The following is a 21,796-nucleotide window of genomic DNA, read 5'->3' on the forward strand; positions in this document are numbered from 1 at the left end:
CTCTTGCTGTTCACCACATTCTCAGCTTGCATGCAGATGTACATTTGTGAGCCTTTCCTATAATCTCAGACATGCAGATCTGTATTTCTTCATACCTCCAAGTAAATAAAATAAAAAAAAGTTATAAATTCTCACTATTGAGAACCAGAAATATTTATTATGTGACTGATGTGCTAAATTATACATGGTCTCTCTATATATACACACATAAATACAGAGGTATACACATCACAGTCGTATGAAAATTTTTTCCAAACAGCACTTGGAGGCTTCTGAATCTGACCTCTTTTGGAGATGTAGCAGAATATTGAAGAGTTGAAACAAAATAAAAATTTCTGCTGTATCTTGGCCTATTGAGTAATGCAGTAACAGATTTTCCTTTTAGATACTAGAAATAAATGAGCTTAATTTGGTTTTCAATTGATAACACTTCAAAACTCTAGCATACCTGAAACCAGTAAAGCTGTTCAGATACCATGACCATGTGACAGGAAGGGGCCAGGGTGGGGAAAGATAGTGGAAATGAAGACTCCAGTGGGGGTGTGGGAGATGTGTGTTAAACAAATAGTAAAAGAACTTGATAATAAAGACAAAGTGACCAAGCTAGACATTATTATCTTACTTGGCAATGTTAAGTCCCTTGAAAAATCTAGCAATATCTTGGTCTGAAGATTGCCATGGCAAACCTCTGGCACGTATTACTGTCTCACTGTCCACTGTTTCAGACTTACTACTGCAAAGAAAGAAGAAAAGAAAAAGCAAACGTAAGCTTTAATCTATTTGTTTTATTATGATACCAAATCTCAGTTTGCACCAAATTTAACTTGTAAATCAGGAGTATGTTTGCTGTTGAGACTCTAATTCTAATAACTGCTATGCACTTCGATAAAGAAAGAAGTGGGATGATTCTTTTATATATAAAATGCCTAAGGTGCACTATGTTGTCATCACACTGCAGTTCCTTAAAAAAAAAAAAAAAAAAAAAAAAAAGGTAGGAAGACTGTCTCAAAGTGAATAAGGAACCAGACTGGTTTTATTTGAAAGATCTAACAATCCAACACAGATGGTTATAGAGCAGTCCTAAATTTGAACGTGTATTACTATGCTTAAGATGGTTCACTCTCTGGTGACTGCAATGTACTTGAAAACAAAGAACCACTCTGTTTCCTCTCTCCCTAAACACCAATATGCAATGCAGGATATCAGACCACTCTTCAGAAGCACCCTCCAGTTCAGCTGTGTGTAGGGGGCACCAGCCATTTCTCCTGTTGACTTAGGGAAAGTTCACAAATATTTCTTCACCACTGGGTAAGATAAGTCAGCCTCACTGCCATGCAAAACAGAAACTAGAGAACAAAGAGCATTTAACTTGCAGTGACTTTAAAAAGACAGACTAAAATACAGCATTCAGCATAGCAGCTATGGTCTGTCTACACTAGGCTACAGAAATAAACTGTTACTGTTCTCAGGAACCAACCTACTTTCACAGTGACACTGGGTAAATATTCACAAGCTATCCTTGATGTACACAAGACTCATCTTTGGTTGAAAGCCACCGTGACAAGGGCACTTACCAAGGACCTGTTTCATACTTGTATTTCACAGTTTCAGGCTCAGTGAATATGTGATCTGCAACAAAACAGGAAGTTTAAATATAACCAGGGTCAGAGATGACTTAAGAATGACAGTACCACTGCCAATCCTTACAGAAAGGAAAGACTTCAGCACTCTGTAGAAATAGTTCACTTACTACAACTTTCAGAGAGCATGGTGAAAATGATAGCCACCATGGTTTTCACTTGCCACACGCCGAAGTCCTCCTCTGTTTCATCCGTCCCTAAGCCTAGATCTAAAAAGGTGATTACAGAAAATAACAGACTTGCACAGTCATTTGTAAACAAGTCATAAGGCTTTCCTGATATTAACAGATCTGGTACTCAAAGTTGCAGGTCTTAGCAGGGTCATTTGTTACTCTGCTCATAAACTGGTTAATACTCTAACAGTCAACAGTGTGAGAAGTACTGATAGCTTGCCTTGTTTCAGTGTTAACAGTGGGGGGAAGACAAGGAAAAGCTGAATAGGTTCCTTTCACTTCAAAAAACCTGCACTTTAACCACATTCATCTGGATCACAAAAACCCTCCTAAAATTAGATGTAGGGTGTTGGGGTTTTTTGTGCGTGTTCTTGTTTTGAACTAATTTCAGTCAGGTTCATACAAAACAAGTACTACTACCTGCAATCAGTAGAAGCTTGCATGTCAATTGGTGCTCAAAAGGCCACTGATAGCTAAAAGGTATAAATACAGGTGATGTTTTACTTAAGTGGCTTTACTAAATATGGTTTAGAACTCTGTGTTTGACTCAGATTTTGAAAAAATGAAAAATTACAAGCAGAGCCACTCCTCCCAACACACACTTAAGCAAAAACTCCTTCCATTTTTCCCCATGATTTTTTACAACTTGCATCATGTTGAGAAGAATAAAACCTGTAACAATCAGAGCTAAAACCTAGGGAAGTGTAATTGACTCTGATGTAAAAGCTACAGCAAAAGGATACACTCTGCCATGGTCTTGATAGTCTGATCTTTCACGGCGGCTGAACTAGGGTAGCAAGTGTGAAATTCTTTGCGTAGATCATAAAAGGAATAGAAGCAGTCTGACAGCAGGAAGTTCTACAAGGAAGACACAAAGTTTGTTTTGTACAAACCATTCCTTTAAATTCTGATTAATAGTTTTGGACTGAATGAGACAGTCTCAAAAAAGCACATAGTTGCATGTCATCAGCTGGTCTGTGATAGACCAGTTTAGTCCCTCTGCAACACAGTTCAAATTCCATAGCTTTACAGAATTAGATCTCTAGATGAACAAGCCCAAATAGCTTCTGAGAGGCATAAAGCAGCTAGAGAAGATGGCTGAAGAAGAAAAAAAAAAAATTATGTATATATAGGTTTTGCTGCTTTATAAATATTCACATTTAAGATAATGTATTTTCTCATTTGTGGCTACACTGAAAAGCAGTATTCTTGATAACAAAGTTTAAATAAATATTGCCACGGTGCACAAAATACCTTCCAGCAACCCAAAGACATTAATAGTATTATATAATTAAAGTTCTTATCCAGTGAATAAAACTTTTAAGCAGCTCTTCACTAGGCATTAGTTTATTTTTTCAAGGAATAAATAAAAAATAATTGAGGTCTAGTTCACTACTTTCTCTCTCATACTCTTCATCTGTTTTACTATACAAAAGTTTGACTTCAGTCTGGCCAAACAGCACTCACCTTTCAAAATAATTAATTAAGAAAAGTCACAAGGTAATACTTCTCAGAAGGCTAGGAAGAGCAAAAGCTATGGTCTGAGGCTTCGTAACATTTAACACGCAAGGAGAAATAAACTCTCACAAAATAAAAGGTACTTCATGAGAAAAAAAGGAAAAAAAAAAAAGAAATGCAGTATTAAGAGACTCAGCACTTGATCAGATACATTCCTTGATCTAGTATGGACAATTATTTCTGCCACACCATAGTGTTTCTTTTGGTTTAGTCCATCTATTTCAGAGGGAAGTAATTACCCACCAAAAATACCAGTACTATCATGTCTGAACGTTAGATATCATTCTTGTTTCCTTATATAAGCGTGCACTTTTCATGAAAAGTCACAACATTGCATTTTAATATAACACAAATGCCAAACGAATATTTGCAGAAACTCAGCATGAGCCAATATCCTTATATAGAGAAAAAAATACAACTGATCAGTCAACTCCTTCCATGTCAGCAGCTCCCATCCCTGTGGGGTTCCTGCATACCCAGCCAAACAGGCTAACTCAGGAGCCTCCACCCTGCACAAAGGCAAGATTCTTCTCCCTGTGCAAACCAGCCTGGTCTAAGCCCTTGTAGGAACTTGAAGTAGAAACTGCTGCTTCATGTGAGAGAAGCAAATAAACTCTAGCAGTACTTCCTGGGGAATAAATGTGGATGACAAACCACTGCCATTCTCCAGAGCAAGTCACTGCCTGTGTGTTTATTTTATACAGGACATTGACACACAACTCCTACCAATTTCAGATGCTGGTAGAAACCCATGGCTCAGCACAGAACTTATTGTTTAACTCAAGCCTGAACAAAGTTCTGTCACCTCTGCTGAGCTTAGATCTGTACAATTGTTTCCATTTCTTGAGACACTGAATTCAAAGTTCCTGTATTGTTCTTGTCTCTATCCTGTCTTTCTTAATTTTCCTCCACATTATGCTCACCTGAGAGTCCTCGCATACTGTAACTGATTTTCAAGAGCAAGTGCCAAGAACTACTCTGCTACTCAGCACTGAGACAGGGAGAGGATAATCTTAAATATTCTTGGAATACTACAGTTCCCAAGGTTGAATTTGTTGCTCATCTCAAATGCACATAAGCTATTTTAGAGAAACTTTGCTAGGGCCGTGTGAGGAACCATGTTGGTGATCCTAAAAGAAATCTTCCCCTTGCTACAAATCTCTGATGTCCTTAAAACCCAGTTCTGCCTTTCTGCCTCAGCTCTGATCTCATACCTTCTTAGATGTTTCTGGGTGGAGGACTTGTCGAATGAGTAACTGGCCATCACTGCAGAGCGTGTAAGAGCTCCTTCCAAGTACTTTCAAATCACTGGATACCAGCTGACTAAACTGAAAAACAAAGAGATAAATGTCACAGTACAAACTGACACAGGTAACTCCAGAAAATGAGCATTTATCATTGTTACAACACCTTTTTTTTTTTTCTTCTTCTTTTTTTAAAGTAGATAAAATAATTTGGCCCTTTAGAATAACTGAGCTCATATGAAAAGTCATAGTACTGTAATGGTAACATTCAAAATATTAATTAACTATAATAAAAGCTATGAAATACTTGAAAGAGAAAAAAAAAGGTTTCAAAATCAGTACTGATTTTGCAATAGCCTTTCTTCACCTAAGGCATCTTTGACTTCAATTATGTCCTTAATTTTAGGTTTTTTTAATTTGAATGTCAAAAAGAAAAGAGATAACCATAAAGATTTATTAATGTTTCTAAGGTTGTACGCTAAAAAAAAACAAATAAATTATGGCTCAATACATTCAAAAGTGAAATTATACTCAAGTCTGATCCACACCAATGAAAGGTCTTGGTGGCAATTCAGTGTTCCAAGATTATGCTATTAGATAAAACAAAATTACTCCCTACCTGTAGGATGGATAAACCCCACTAGGTTATTTCCCAAGAGGAGGGGGCTCCATCTGTCATGGTCAATGTTATTTTTAATCCTTATACAACAGCTTCTGGCCTTTTATGACTGAATACTGGTGTTAAATTCCTTGCTCATAATAGTCAACTAACGTATTATTGTACTTACAGGTATCAAATCAGTAAATAGCAGCTTGTTAGTTAACTTTCAAGGGGACAAATAATTATTCTAAGCTTCCCTCTTGATGCTACTCCCCTCCCAGGAAAACATCACCTCACAAACAAAGCACTAATTAACATGATGCAGTAGCCACCCACTGCTCTCAGCAGTAGCTTACAATTCCAAAACAACCACCCCCAAAAGAAAATTACAAGTTGATTTGAAACTCAGACAATATTTTTGGGCTGTCTTGTAGCCTGTGTATGGGAGGAAAAGAGGTTGGGTTTTGTCAACACGTGACACTTTTCACAGTGCAGAGGTTGCTGAGGATAGATGATGTCCTAATGATCTGGTCCCATAGCTACACAGTATTCAGAAAAGCTGAAGCATCTGCTTCCCCAAGGTAACACTCCACAAGGAGAGATCACCTATTGTATGTGACTTAGTAGAAGCAAAAGCCATGATTACCCAGGCTTTGTTTCAAAATAACTGCTCAGATCCAGATCAGGCCTTTTTCTAGGCTTGGACAGCTAACCAGTGTTCAACTACCTTTTTGAGTTAAGAAATGTTGTAGCAGTGGCTGCTATGTATCAAGACAGAAAACTGAGAGGCAGAACTCTGTAAGAAGAGGTATTAAATAAGCATTTTGTGTAAGTTGCTTAAACTGCAGATAAATATATACAGATATACATACAAATGAATCTATAAAATGAAGTTATTTTGCATCAAACAGAAAATATTTTAAATATTCCCCAAATTAAACCCTTCACAATGCAATTCTTTGTACACTACCAAAACACCAGCACCCCAAAAAAGACCCAGAAATACACCAAGCTAAAAAAACCCAAAACAAAACAACAAAAAAACAACCCAAAGTCTTGCAAATTCAGAAAGCCAGTCTCCTCCTGACTCTTAGTTCAGGTTATGTTCCTACCACAAATTGAAGTCTTGAAGAACCTGAGGCTATAAAGCAAGTCATTGTTTAAGGGTGATTTAAAGTCAGAAAATTGAGATTTGAGAGTGCTCAAAATACCTCAGCTGATGTGTAAACACCAGAAAAAGAAGAATTCCAGAGGACTCAAAAGGAACCACTTTAAAAATGCAGTTCTGGGGACTGTCCCAGTCACAGAGCAGAAACAAATATTCTCACCACAATAACAGAAATTAGGAGAATTGCTTCCTTAAGAAATACAGCACCTTATTTCTTTTTGTTCTGATTCAGGGCACAGTAAAGAGCAAATATTTGTAAAAAAAGGACTGGAAATGGTGCTAGGAATTAACCTCCAAAAGGTGTACAGGGACTGGTACCAAAAAGATCAGTCTTCCTGATGAACAGTAATAAAACACTCCCCAAACCTTTGTACCCTGTGCTTCTGAAGATGCACAAGAGCCCACATAAAGACTGCAATTAGGGACCTATTTTGATCAGATAAAAGAAGCAATCCAACATCCAAAATTTGAGGGAAGCAGCAAAAGTATGCAGTCTCCTGCTTTACAAATAAAACACGAGTTTTAGTTCAAAAGTCTTCACCAATCTAGAAAGGAAAATGAGAAATTTGTTTGGAGGGAGGAAATACTCAAGCCAAACAGTGTAAGTCAAATTGGTAAAAAGGAAGACTGCTCCACTGAAATATCCACTTTTTTTAAGGTAGTGTTTCCCACATGACATGCAACTGAAAAGATGCATACAGCATAACACAGCTATTTCCAGAAGCCCTTGGTGACAAGACATCAAGAAGAGTGAACAATTACATAAGAACAAAAAGAAGCCCAATACTCCAAGTGTACTAAGGTTTAAAGAAGGCATGAGAGGCACCACCTGCTAATGGAGCCTAAGTATTTTTACTGGGAATTTATTAGATATCAGTGATTACATTCAATATTGCAAAGTCCTAGCAATGGGATAATATACTTGTCAAATCAATTCTTTTCTGACTGTAGGCTAGCAGCTTAAAGTGCCTTAGAGAAAATGCCACTGGGCAGGCTTTGCTGAGTGCTTATTTAGAAAATTCTATTTTAAAACCATCTTTTTTCAAACTTTGGGGTGTACTGCTCCAGCAGGAGCCAAAAGAAGGGTGGGAAGAATACTTAAGAGACATAAGCAATCCTTCCTACCCTAAATTGCATGGCTACCACATGGTTTACCTGAGGAGAGGAATGGGGTAGCAGTGTGTGAATACCAAGATTCATCTAAGAGAAGAGAGCAAAACACTGCCACAGAGCAACAACAGATACTAGAGCTTAGCCTGAACTGGTTTCTTTCAGCTGCATGAGATGTCTCCAAATTCTGGATAGGTTAAGTATAAAAAGCATAGCTGTGGATCAGCTCGTTACTACAGATTACACTGGATGCTCAAACCATTCAGGCAATAGATAAAGCCTACTATATGTATCAAAAGGAGTTAAAGCAACCAGTGCAGGTATGCTTACAAGTAACATTGAAATATAAACTAGGCAAATCATTGTTTCTGCAGAAAAGCAAGCTTTAGTCTCCTTTTTCACACTACAAATTTCAGGCAGCACCTCAAAAAACCTCAAACCAGAATACACCCAAATGTGGCAAGCTAAGGACAAGTTAGGACCAGTACCAGATTTACATTACATTTTTCTGTCTGACATGATGAACAACCTGTCCACGACTCTGTCATTTCATAAATTCCATCCCCATCTCCTTCACTCCAGTAATAAAAGCCATCTCAGCTATTTACCCCTCCTGTCATTCATCTTCATGCTGCCCTCCATAGCACTCCCCCAGCTTAGCATGCAAAGCTGCCCCACCTTACAACTTCCTCCCCCAAGCTCACACACCCTGTCTCCCCTGTTAATCTACTCACTTCACAGCAAGAGTTACACAGGGTGGTTAATTACCACTGCTTGCATCTTGCAGCCAGACCTCATTTTGACTGCAAGAACCACAGTGTACTGGCATCACCCTCCACCCTTTATTGCTTATTCCATCACATCAGTCTCTAACAGAGTGCTGATGAATCATTCCATATTTAAAAGGAATATGTTCAATAATTCAATACTGAAATTGAAAACTGACCAGAGAGAAGAGGAAGAGTCAAGCAAGTTGCTCTGTACATTTACCTCCATGAAATCTAAAACAGTTCTTAGAGAAAAGGTGGTGAGAGGGAAGGACAAAGTTTGAGCACCAGTTTGAAAAACTGGCTGAACAGGCTCTTGGTCATGTAGCTGAGAGTACAAAGAAAGGGAAGAGACATGTTTCCCCAGCAGCAAAGCTGGATCAAAGCCAGCACAAACTGTTGTGTTTTCTGCAAATGAATCCCAAGTGGCTGACATGACACAGCCCCCTTTCTTGTTGCCTTAACTGAACAAAGTCTTGAAACTTAAGAGAAACAAGAAGATTCCTCGTTAAGTTCTTTCTACAGTTATGAAGCACTAAAATAAACCTCTGGCTATTTGGATATTCCCGTTTCCCTAACTAAAAATAGCATTCCTCCCTGAGAAAGGCCACTGCATCTGTGTCATATCTGTGTCTGATGTGGTAATGAAATACTGAGATAATTCTGCTGCAGAAAACATCCATGCTGTCAATGGAACCATTTCTAAAACACCAAGATACTCTGGGGGATGCTGTCTCAAATTCACCTCCAAGAAATAACAATAAATTTGGGTGCTTAATCATCAAACTTCCAGCAACAGGTCCCTAGTGCATCTTCAAAATGAGATCCTTCCCTTTATGTACTAAAAGTTTCTTGTTTTGCTTCTTTTAGCCACACAGACCCCTCACAGCTAACAGGACCAGACAAGACACAAAATTATTCACACAGCTTCAGAATTTAAGGCATCCTTGCAGCTTGACAAGGTCTGCAACTTTATGCTAAAACATACCATAGAAATCCAGAAAGAAACCTATCTTGTAGCCCATGCTTAAGATAGATATGCATCTGTACCCAAGTAGAAAGATTACTTACTAGATTTATCAATATTCTTTGCAAAAAGGATGGTCCTCACTCTGTGAAGAACTCATTTCAAATTTAGAAACATAGAAAGACCTAGGAGAAGGACTAGGGGGTGGTAGACAAGAATCTTAACATGAGCCATCAATGTGCACTTGCAGCCCAGAAACCAACTGTGTCCTGGGCTGCATCAAAAGAAGCACAGACAGCCTGTCAAGGGAGGTGATTCTCCCCCTCTACTCTGCTCTGACCCCACCTCCAGTGCTGTGTCCAGTTCTGGAGTCCCCAGCATAAGCAGGACACAGAGCTCCTGGAAGGTGTCCAGAGCAGAGCCACTCAAATGCTCAGAGGGCTGAGCAGCTCCCTGGGAAGCCAGGCTGAGGGATTGGGGTTGTTCAGCCTGGAGAAGAGGAGGCTCCCAGGTGAGCTCAGAGCAACCTTCCAATATCTGAAGGGGCTCCAAGAAAGCTGGGGGAGGGCTTCTGACACAGGTGTGTAGTGAGGGGACAAGGGGAAGTGGTTTAAAACTTGAGGAGGGGAGATTTAAATTAGATATTAGGAAAAAATTCTTTTCTGTGAGGGTAGTGAGTACTGGCACAGGCTGCCCAGGGAAGCTGTGGCTGCCTCAGCCCCAGAAGTGTTGAAGGCCAGGTTGGATGGGGCCTTAAGCAACCTGGTCTAGTGGGAGGTGTTCCTGCCTATGCAGGGGTTTGGAACTGGATGAGCTTTAAAGCCCCTTCCAACCCAAACCATTCTATGATTCTATCATAGAATTGTTGCCCAGAGGTAACAATTTGGTGATTACACAAATATATGAAGAAATTTCTACCAAATCAAGAGTATCAAAAAGTGCTCATTTTGACTTCTTGGCCATCTTTAGACCTAGATGAGAAGACTAATCACACATTAAGCAAACTTAGGTCTGCAAGACAAATGATACTTGACTTGGGAAAAGGCCTGTCAAAAAAATCTGAACAGGTTTAGCATTCTAGATCATTTTTTTGCAAAACAAACAAAAAAACCCCCCAAAAACCCAAATCCTTATTCAGGAGTAATATCTTTTGGTCATTATTAAATGGAAAACTTGCAAGAATAACTTAGAAAAGTTATTCTGGATCACATATTCTAATATGTTCCTTTGAGCTGAAAGTATTCATTTTACTTTCATTTTTTACATTCATTCATATTTACATTTACATATTACTGCACTGATCTGTAAAATACACTGAGACAAAAAGTTTTAGAGGCACACAAATGTGGACTGGTAAAATCTCTTTTGATTAAACCTGGAATTCTAGCTACATGGGGATTTTTTTTTCCTGTATTAATTTTAAGAAATCAAGAGTTTCTACTGTGACCAGCACACATCTCCATGCAAGTTAAAAACTCACAATCTATTCTAGATCTTTTGCAAATTATTTACCTATTTAAGAGACTTCCTCCAGCAATTAATTAAAAGGGAAAAAAATGGAAGGCAGTGTAAAAACCACTACAGGCAGGCAGCCCTAATACACAGATATATGTATCTCTATGTACACATTCATATATAATTCTATGCATTAACATATGCCAAATTATACTACAAATAAGCTCATCAACTGAACTTTCATGTTTGCACATCTAACTACAAGACTTTCTAATTTTATAAAATTATTTCTAAATTTCAATTCACTACATTCTTCAACACTTCCTTTAAGTCCTGGACTTCCTTACATTTTATTAGCATCCTGAAGTTTGAGAGCTACAGCTCATACAGATTATCAAATAGAATTTACAAGTCAATAATACTCTAAGATCTATAGATTCACACACATTGAGTGTTTTATGTTGTGGAAACATCTTAAGTAGCAACCACATGAAGCAACTCTTTTTCAATCCAGAAATAACAGTATTCATGCTCTCACACTTCATCGTATGTAAACTTACAATTGAAAAAAGAGACATTAAAACTTCTCTAATTGCAGCTCTCTTAGCAATGAGACCACATACTTCACACTATAACATCACATTGCTACCACTTTGAAATGAACATCTCATGTGATTTAACCAAAGCTATGCTGCTTATAAACATGTATAATACCCAGTGTTGTGCTAAAAAAAAAAAAAAAACCCACTCCTACTTATTAGACTTTACTGTAACTCACTATATTAGAGCTTCAGACTGCCCTTTAGACCTTTAGCTTGGGTCATTCTTTGCCTGTAACACAGAGCCTGTAACTATGACCCGTCTTCTATCAGGTATGAGAAGCACAGAAAACAAATCACAGTCCCCCAGAAAGGTCTCTTTGCAGACTCTCTAACACAAGTTCTGCTTCAACAAGCAAAGATATTGCAGTCCTTGCCTCAAAGACTGATTTTACAGGAAGTACTCTACAATTTATTGCCAGAGACCACCCAAAACCAATTATACAGTTGCAGGTGCAGTTCCCAGGAGATCTGCAGTGACTGAACACTAAAACAGGCTGTCCACAGAACATGCCAAGTCTCCTTCCTCTGAGGAATTAAAAACCCAACTGGGCATGGTCCTTGGCAGCCTGCTCTAGCTGATCTTAGTTTCTAGTTAGACTATAAGACACCCATAAATCCCTTCCAACACCAGATATGATGTGATTCTCTGGTCTCTCTCTCTTTTGCCTACTTTTAGTGTAGCTAAAATACCATTACATCAGTGCCATCACAGTGTATACATGTGTGTGTGTTTGAGGAAGGACCTGTCACCTGGGATGGGGGGAAAGGGGAGGATGCAGCCAAAATTGATTAACAGAACTTTCTGCCACTAAAATATAAGCAAGATTGGAGCACCACTGAAAAACAAGCACCCAGCAACCCTGAAGTCTATCTTAAGACTTAAAGGCTCTAACAGAGCATAAAAAACCTCAGGAGTAAAAAAACCATGCATTTTTATACAAAGCTTGAATATACAGAACATACTATGACCAGTCAACTTTGGGAAATATTTTCAATTGGACTTCATGTCTCAGACCCCACAGCCATGAGGGTTTCATAATTATTTACAATACTCTCCATGGGCAGCCTTCTGCTCCTTCACTCTTCAAATCCTGGTGATAATGTCAGCCTTATCCATGCAATGGAGGAATTTAAAGCATGTCAATACAACTGGGAGGTGCACAGACTGCATTTCAGCAGTATTTACAAGTATGATAACCCTTTATTGTGCTAGGTAACTTTTTAAACAGAGAATCCTTATAGTAAGCCCTTGCCTTTGTTCATCTGTTAACTGCTATTCCACATGGGTGATAATGGATACATGGTGACCTTGTACTGAGATTGCTGTATGGAAAAATAGAAAGAAAAAAGTGTGAGTTAGTGCAGCCACAAGCTGCAGCTAACTTTTTTTTTTCCTTCTAGCAAAAAAAGGAAAAATTACTGTATTGATACCATTCAGACACAAATATGACAAAGAAATTGTCCTTTGTTTTTTTTTTCTTTGCAGGGGAAATTCGCAGAAGATGACAGGGGCAGCCCAAGTCCACTCACTGGAAATGTTCAAAAACCATATTGCCAGTTTGATTTCTCCTATTACGAGGAAAGCAATTTTTTGCTCTACTGAACACTAATGCCCCAGATTTAGTGATTGAGGACTAGCTTGGACAAAAGCATGGTTTTCATTTCCAGCATGCCATAGACAATACAACTGCTTAATATCACCAGCCAGGCTACATATCACCTTATGTCCCTAAAAGTAGTATTAATTTACTCAGTTATTTAATACTGAAAAACCAATCAGTCACAATGGCCACCATTAATGTACAACAGTGAGAGATATGTACATATTACCCAAATCAAGTCAGGGTTTCCATCCAACTTTGTAATCTGCAAGTTTCAAGGAGATGCAGGGTGTGGCACTGAGCTTCAAGCACTGTAGACTGTCTTCTCCTCAAGTATCTGCATTGCTTCTTACTACCTAGTAATCTTGTAATTCTGTATTCTTCCCTGAATAGAGATCCACACACCCTGCTGTTTCTGCAGCTGTTCCAAAACAATTTCATCTATTTTGTGTGTCTGCACAGACATATGCTGCCTATCTCATATAGACAAAAAAGTAATTATTTTGCAGCTATGGCATGAGCTAACAAAAGCAACAGGGCTAAGGTCTCGACTATCCAGTGCTTGGGGTTCTGACATAGAATTCCAACTGCAAATCTTCAAAAGAACTAGTAGTTTAAAAATACAAAACTGTATTTGTAAACTATTTAACATTTAGCATTATTTGTAAAGCCATTTATGATACTTACCAAGGAGAAAAATGGAAGGTGCTCTTCAAGTTTATCACAGCCTTCCATTCAATAAAACAAAGAAAGTAAAGTTCACCATATGCCTTCAGAATTAGGCAGAGGGATTGGAAACTAAGCTTTGGTGAGGGTAGCTTACAGTTAACTTGCTGAATAAATGTAGGTTTGTTTACTATGGTTCAGCAACAGGTAAGATATGAAATACAGAAACGAAGCAACAGTTGTCATGCTTTGCCTGTCCAGTGACTGTTCATAGAGCATAGAAAGCAGACCATTGTGACTCAGGACTTTGAAACAATCTTAAGGGTGAAACTTCCACATTATTTCTTTCTTTATCTCATTTTAATTGGGCCTAGTCTTTTTGCAACAAAAAAAACACTAGCTAACTAAAAGTTATAATTCTGCCTAGTAAAAATGCAGAAATCTAACTGTCTTCTATGACAAAGATGTCCAAGCAAGGCCACTTGAGAATTTTATAACCATTTTGGATTAGTTATTTCATAGATGGAAGTTTGCAACACCAGGCTATCTGCATGCTTTTCAGCTATGGTATCTACAGCATCTAATTCAGGCAATGCATTAAGCATAAAAGGCAAGACCATGGCTTAGGCCATCTAAATGTCACAGCAATCAGGTCACAGCCTTTATCTTCAAAAGCACAATCTGTTTTAATAAGAGAGTGCTGAAATATTCAGAGCACTCCACAAATAAGCTACTTGAAGTTAGCCTTGTGAAAGATAAAGCACCCCAGCCCAGCAACCTAAGAATTTCACTGTTTCTGGACTTACTTTACTACTATATGATGCATCAGGAAACTGCTAAATAAGGAAGGACTTACTTTACTACTATAAGATGTGTCAGGAAACTGCTAAATAAGGAAGCACTGAGACCAAAATAAATTTTTACCTTCAAATTAACCACTATGAGGGAGGCCACTAGCTAGCAAAACCAACAAAATAATGTAAAAAAAAAAGCCAAAACCAAACTTATCTTGCAGAAAACCTTAGCATTTGTTAACAGATTATTCATAAGGTTGTGTTTAAACAAAAGGAAACTCTGAATATTAGTAATGCAAAAAAATCCATACTCTGTCAACCTTTTACCTACATTTCAAGCAGGATTACAATGGTGCCTCATGCTCCTCACAGGCTGCTTGCTATCAGCTCAACTTGCAGAGCAAGTCATTACAGCCTGAAAGACAAGGTTGAACATACTTTCCAAACCCTAGGTTTTAATTAATGCCATGACTGCAGTATTCCCTAAAATCTTGATATAAGCATAAGCTCTCTCTCTCAGTGTTCCATACCTCCCCCACTCACACCTACCTCTGTTTCAAGGACAAACTTTCATTAGCAATGTGATCTTTAGCACTGGCTCTATTGACTGTAATGCATGGTACTGCTCTATTTACTCAACACTACTTCATTGTTTGTAGTGCAAGCTTAACCAGATGGAGGAGAAGAGCCAAAACTTGCAAAATTAAAGCATTTTTTTTTCTACTAGGTTGTTTTTTAGGTTGTTTTTGTAGTAATAACCAGGGAAAGTAAAAAGGAGACAGAGAAAGCAGGCATATCTATCTATCATCCACAAGTTGGTTTCCCTCAAGATTCTTTCATAGTCCTGCCTCTCCATTAAACTTACCCTGTAAGAATATCATAGTCATGGAATTTACTGAATAACAGCCTTAAGAACCACAAAGTATCTTTGCTAATATAAGAATCCAAGTGATTCTTGCTCAAAACCTTACAAATATCAGCAAAAAAGTCACTTTTATAACCCAGCTCTACTCTGCTTCAGAAATGGGGAGATTTTCTTGTTCAACATGCTTTCACACAAACATAAAGAAGAAGGGGAAGTAGATCCCTAGGTCAGCTTGCTTTCAATCTCTGAAATTTTAGTGGCACATATTAGGGCACCAACCCCATGCATCCAGAATCAAGAAAAAAAAAAAAAGAGAAAATAGTAAGATCAGAATTTGCATTTGGCCCTCCCTGGGATTCAGACCTGCCCAATGCAGAACAAGGACATTATTGGTGACATCGTTTAAACGTTGCTTCCTCTTACAGAGCTACATCTTCTCTTTCAGGTAGCTTCTTGTTTCCAAAGAATTATATTCCATTATGACCGAAAAAATCCTAAAACACTTGATATGAATCATCTGGAATATGAAGGAAGCCACATAGCTCCTTGTAACCCATGCTCAGTGTCTGGGGTTAACAGGAAGCATAAGCAAAAGTTCAGACAGTAACAGTTTAATTCTGCTGTAAGAAGGAACACTGGCTAATACATTCAAGTAATAAACCAACCAAATCACAAAACTTCTACACTCATTCTTGTGACTGCTATGGCTTTTCCAGTTCATAACCATGCAGGCCTCCCCAATCCAACAGTTGTTTAATTCAAGAGGTTTGATGTGTTATACACACTGTCTTGAGTCTCTCTTCTGTTACAAAGGACTCCTAAATTAACTTTCAGGCTTTAAGGTTTACAGCAACAATAAGATCTACTTACAAAGCAAAATCTCCCCAGTGGTTTTTGCACTTTTATTTTCCAAGTTGTCTACTACACCTGTCCTTTAAGTGCAATTCACTCTAATAGAATTACTTAAAAGGAAAGTAATTCTGCCCTAGTTTCTGTAAAGTCATTTAATTTCACACCCTGCCAGTGACTACACAATTCATTATAATGCTGAAAATGCTAAATTTCTCTACAATTAGAGACAGAGAAGGGAAACATGGCTAATTAATTTTATTTCAATTCAGTAAGAATGATAACATTTAAAAAGTGTTGTATTGTTTTCCACACAAACTTGGCTCCTGTGATTATTTTGGACAGATGTTAACTTAAAATAAAAGTTTCTACTACTAGAACTCTAGGGCAGTCTTGGAATTGTGTTAAAACTAAGTTTCTTTCCAATATTTTAGTGCTAACACAATATCTATTTCTCAACACTTTTTTGTCCCTCTCTGCCCATTGTATCTCTATAAAGAAAGGCAGGAGGGGGAAACTAAGCTTAACCTTTTTAAACAGAAGTTTGAGGGAAGTGGCAGGGCTGTGGGGTTTTGATTTTGTCACTCATTACAAGTGGTGAACATTTAAATTTCAATTCCCAATACTTTTTTGTGTAATATTTATAATTCTCATCTACCTTCACAGCATGTGGCTTTAATGAATGAGGGACAGATTAGTAAAGCATCTGTTTATACACAAAGCAAGAACAGACCCTATTTTGCAAAAGTATAAGGGAGTGACTTGTAAACCATTTAAAGAACATTTAAACACATTTATCAGAGAAAAACACTAAAAAATGGTTGGTAAAGCAATCACGACTTTTTATTCAGTACCATCCTACAACATGCACCTTAAGTTATCTTTCAGAGTGTCAGTATTTTCCTCCTTTTTTGAAATAAAGTTGTAGCTAATAGAAATTGGCCGGGAATGATAAGACTAACACGCTATCTCTGCAGCTTTTATTCAAAGTGGAAACTATTACAAGGAAAAAAATAACTTATCCAAAGCAGACAGGAGAAGGAAAAACCTGAATGCAAGGAAGAGGGAGAATTACTGTTGATGTTTTAATAAGGAGACACAAAAGTTCCAATTTTAACGATAGAAATGATAAGACATCCATTATGTTGCTTAAAAAAAAAATTAAGAAAATTCATCTCCCATAATTTTTACATTTGGCCACAACATTGCTTTGCTAGCAACATCAATTCCAGCATCTATGTGTCACTTTTAAACCTAACTGTTCAGCAAAGAACTGCAACAGGTGACAGAGATGTTGCCCTCATTTGTCAGCACTTGGATATGCAAGAGCTTCTGCATGTAACTCAGCATTGTCAAGTTTTTGGGTTGTTTTTGGGGTTTTTGTTACAGGGAAGAAAAGCTCCAAGTATACCAACACAGAGATGCAAGAACTGTGCAATCTTTTCAAAGGGTGTGACAAGAACCAGATAAAATGCTACAAGAGCAAGAAGGAAACAGGGGAGGTTTGCAGACAATCCAGAATACCCATGCAAGGTTCTCTAAGGTGCTTCATTGTTAACATTTAAGAACTGGTAGAAGCACCACAAGTATATTCACTGTCAAAATGGTACAATATAAATCCTTTATTCATCATTTATTAGTTCTTAGCCACTGTTGGGACCCCTGACAATAGTTAATTAACACACCTCGAGGAACTTTATGAGTACCTACTTCAAGCAACCTAGAGAAAATTAATTCAAAGTCATTGCTGTAAATTCAGCAATTTTCGTATTAAAAGGCTGCTACCTTGTGTTTAATTGTCTTCCAGTGAGGTTTTAAAAACTGAAAGTATAGTTTCAAGAGAATTCAAGTAATCAGATTTAATATTATAGCTGTGAGAACATCCAAATATGCTGGTGGCACAGTTTTCAAACACTGCAGAGCATCACATTGTGTAAAGACAGGTATGTCAAGCTATTTTGGACACGTCATACTAAAGTTTATTTTCCCTTGTATACTAATCCACCCACACTCAGAAAGAGCTCTAATGTTACTGTTTAATTTCACCAGAGCAAGCAGCACCATCTCCTATCATACAAAGTCCACTCATCCTCATTGTCAATCCACTGGGCCAAATTAACTTCTCATCAATATTAGCATTTCTAATTTTAAGAGAAGAAAATAAGCCAGCTAGCCAACACAATCACATATTTATGCTTGTAAAATAAAAGGAATATGCAGCATTAGACATATTCCTTTATCTAATTCTCTGCTCATTCAGAAGTGTACTGCACCTAAATATAAAAAGCTGAACACAAATGCTGCCAACAACAAAAGCATTCACACGATCTCCATATGTATAATAATGTATTCATATAGATATTGTTTACATACCAGAGAAACTGTTTCTGCTATAAACTCTTCTGTTTTTGAGAGAACGGATTTCAGTGTTTAAACTGATGTAGTGGGAGCTGGATAGCACAGACAATTTACAAGGGAAAATATATTTTCCCTATTTCCTCAACAACAAAATTAGGACTAGGATTCTGAAACAAGAGTTAGCCATCTATTTTCATTGATAATGAAAAAAATTGCATGCTGTAACAGCCTACAGCTATAGGAAACATTAGCACATCCTTGCTGCCCCACAATAAAGACTGAGAATATTACAATATTAGGCATCAAACAAACTTACATAATCAATGGTTAAATTATCAAGGGAAATAGGGAGTTTTTCCATGCTAATATATGTAATGAGAACCCTGCACAAGGCTACATAGACACAGCAGGAGTTTATCACCTGTCTGCCCTGACAACCTGAAGGCCACCTTATGTCTGTCAAGAAATCCTCATCTCTCACTGCTGATACCAAACCAAGGCCATGGTTTCACAATGCAGACTGCTTCATGTTGTTTTAAAACATTTCTCTCCTTCCACCTGCTCTGCTTGTCCACATCTTGGTGCAATAGGCTAGCCCGAGAAAAAACACCTAACCTGCCACACTGTACATCAGACAACTGCTCCAAACCAGAGCTGTATTTAACTCAGAACAACGCCCTGCTCTAGTTTAATATGAGGCCCACAAAACTTCTCTATTAGCAGAATGCAAGTGAGGGAGGTCCCTGTAGTAGCACCTACCTCAGTGAAAGGCGCCACTAAAAACCTTTCATACAACTGCAGCTTGAGAAGACAATGCGGGGGCAGAAATACCTTAAGCAAGTATCACCAAACATGTTGGATCATGAAAATCCAACCAAAGGGTGTAGTTTCATGGGATGTGAGCTTGGACAGCAAAGCAGTTTAGGAGATCCCACCCTATCTCCTCATTTCACTGATGCTGTTTACAGCACAGCTTCACAGAGTTTTAGTGACACAACAAAAAGATGCCAAACTACGGTGCAGGAGCAAGAAAGAAGCTGGCTTCACTGCTGAAGCCAAATCTTGTGAAACTACATGAAGTATTTGTTGTGGAGAGAACAGCCTGCTCAGTAACACTTGCCAAAGGTTTGCCAAACACCTGCTCCAGAACTTCAGAACTCAGACCAGCAAATAATCCGAAACACAGACTCTGTCAGGGGTTTTATTGAGATGATACAGTCACTAAATAAAGTGAAGCTGGAAGAGCAATCACAAGACTCAAAGAAGAAAAACACCTCGCATTTTCAGGCTTTCTTCAGTCTGAAGATTCAGAGGAATATTAAAAAAATATTTTAAAAAATCATTTATCCAAAATGAAGGTGTGACAGCTGGCAAGTGAACCAAGAAAACTTTCTGCTACCACTTTGTGAAGAAGAGGCTGCAAAACAAGTTCTTCTTTTTAAAATTAAAAAAAAAAAGAATGTTGTAACCGGTTTATCAGGTTAGAGGAATTCACTGGTTCTTCCGCCTCTCCCCCCCATCCCATTTGCTTCCAAATGCTCATCTAACCAGCCTGTTTCTTGCTGAATTTTTTGATATAAGAAAATAAACTGCACCTGCAGCTCAGCTGGATAATCAACAGCCACCTTTAGGGAATTGGTAACTTACTATCACCTGATGAAGTGACAACCCTTCAGGGTTTTCAATTTGCACACAGTTTAGAAGAAAGAGGAAAATACTCAGCTCTTTCTTTCTGTGTCTAAGAAGATGAAACAAATCTATCATTGACATCATGCGTTCAATGCACAATGCAATCAAAGATCAACAAGGCTAGGATAGGCTTTCAAACAATTTTTTATTACTTAAATGTCTATCCATAGATGAAATCTGGATGCTTTCAATAGCTCCAAAAGCAGACTCAGCTTTCATTAAAACCTCTCCCTTTTAATGTGTATTGTTCAAAGTAAAATGGTAATTACGACTAAATACTACAGACAGCTCTCCAAAATTATTAGCTCTTCTTAGACATATCCTTTGTCAGGGAGACATGCAAATACTGCCTTACAAGGAAAGAGAAGTGTCTCTAGGCAAGTCATGCCGATTCAGCCAGGCTTTCCATATGGGAAGAAAACAACTCTTTCAACTTAGTATTCAGTTTTTAGCATAGAATCCACATGGCTAGCACCAGAGCAGCACACGAAGATGTCAGCTTTTTGATGACAGAGTAATGGAGCCAAGAGAAAGGCAAAGTTCATTTTGGTTTTGCTCTTCAAAAGCAAGTTTCCAGAGAGGAATCTGAATATAATTTTCTCCCTTAATACCTTGGGAAACCATAAAGCTCCAGCTGTTGTTTAGAAAAATGTAAATAACATGCTGAATAAGCCAGTACTGTGATTTAGGGATCTGAACAATGAAAAGTAGGACACTATTCCCTTTAGTAGGTAGTGCATGTAATTCATGTTTAGAGTCCTGCACCACAGGCTCAAGGCTGTTCCACATACACACTTAAACAAGAGATCTCCTGCTTACCTTGTTAAAAAAACCCAAACCCTTACATTCTTCTGTTTGATAGCATTCTGCAACCACCACAATACATCTCAGTCAGCAGCTGTAAGTTCACCATTATAGGTCTCAAAACAGAAATAAGTTATTAATACTATATTGAGCTAAATACATCAAGCAGACTGCTTCCAAAAAACACATTTTTTCCTTCAGGTTACTATTTCCCTAATATTTGGACATTACCAGGATCTCCCCATCCAAAAACTACCTGTGGCAGCACTGTATCACACTGGTCAGAAAATATAGCTGGATCCCATACATGCATTAACATCTGTGGAATGGAATGCTTGTTATCCTGAACAAGTACAGTATTTAACTTGCAGCAAAATGTATACACAGAACATGCACTCAGCTCAGTCACTTGGAGGCACTGTGCTTCAAAACCTCACCTAGTAAAATTACACAGCAAAAATATGCCAGAATATATCAGAATATTCTTAAAACAAACAAGTGGTAAGTCACATGAGATCTAACACTCTAACAAACATGAAGTAAAATAGAAATGATGCTCACTTGTTGAAGTGCTCTGTTACAAGCAGAGCAAAAACTTAAGCACAGAAAGGTAGACCCCTGCCATTGCTGGGAAGCGAACTAAATAGCAATAGAAGGAGGCTTTCTGTGGTCAATGGAAAAAACTCCAGACCCACAGTAGCTGATCTACTGTTTACCAGTTGTAAATCACAGGATGAAAATTACTGAATGGTTGGGAAAGACGTGTGAAGCACAGATAAAAGTTACAATGGATTTGTGCTTAGCAATTCTCACATCCCTTGAGGTGTAGAGACTGCAAACCCAAGGCAAAAGCCAGAAGCAGGCACTGGAACCTGAAGTTACATGATTGAGATGCATGGTAAAGCATGCAACTTTCAGCTGCATC

General features: G+C 38.0%; 1 protein-coding gene across 6 annotated transcripts in view; it reads right to left on the minus strand.

The window, feature by feature from the left end:
- Positions 1–21,796, minus strand: part of ESRP2 (epithelial splicing regulatory protein 2) — a 95,264-nt gene that overhangs the window by 20,098 nt on the left and 53,370 nt on the right. For all 6 annotated transcript variants that reach the window (XM_071756979.1, XM_071756981.1, XM_071756978.1 and 3 more), the window contains 5 exons: positions 4,546–4,659; positions 2,557–2,671; positions 1,751–1,849; positions 1,575–1,629; positions 623–733 (listed from right to left, as the gene is read on the minus strand). In XM_071756979.1, coding sequence (XP_071613080.1) covers positions 623–733; positions 1,575–1,629; positions 1,751–1,849; positions 2,557–2,671; positions 4,546–4,659 — 494 coding nt within the window. The remainder of the gene's footprint in view (positions 1–622; positions 734–1,574; positions 1,630–1,750; positions 1,850–2,556; positions 2,672–4,545; positions 4,660–21,796) is intronic.

The sequence above is a fragment of the Heliangelus exortis genome, chromosome 13 (assembly GCF_036169615.1).
Source record: "Heliangelus exortis chromosome 13, bHelExo1.hap1, whole genome shotgun sequence".
Lineage (NCBI taxonomy): Eukaryota > Metazoa > Chordata > Aves > Apodiformes > Trochilidae > Heliangelus > Heliangelus exortis.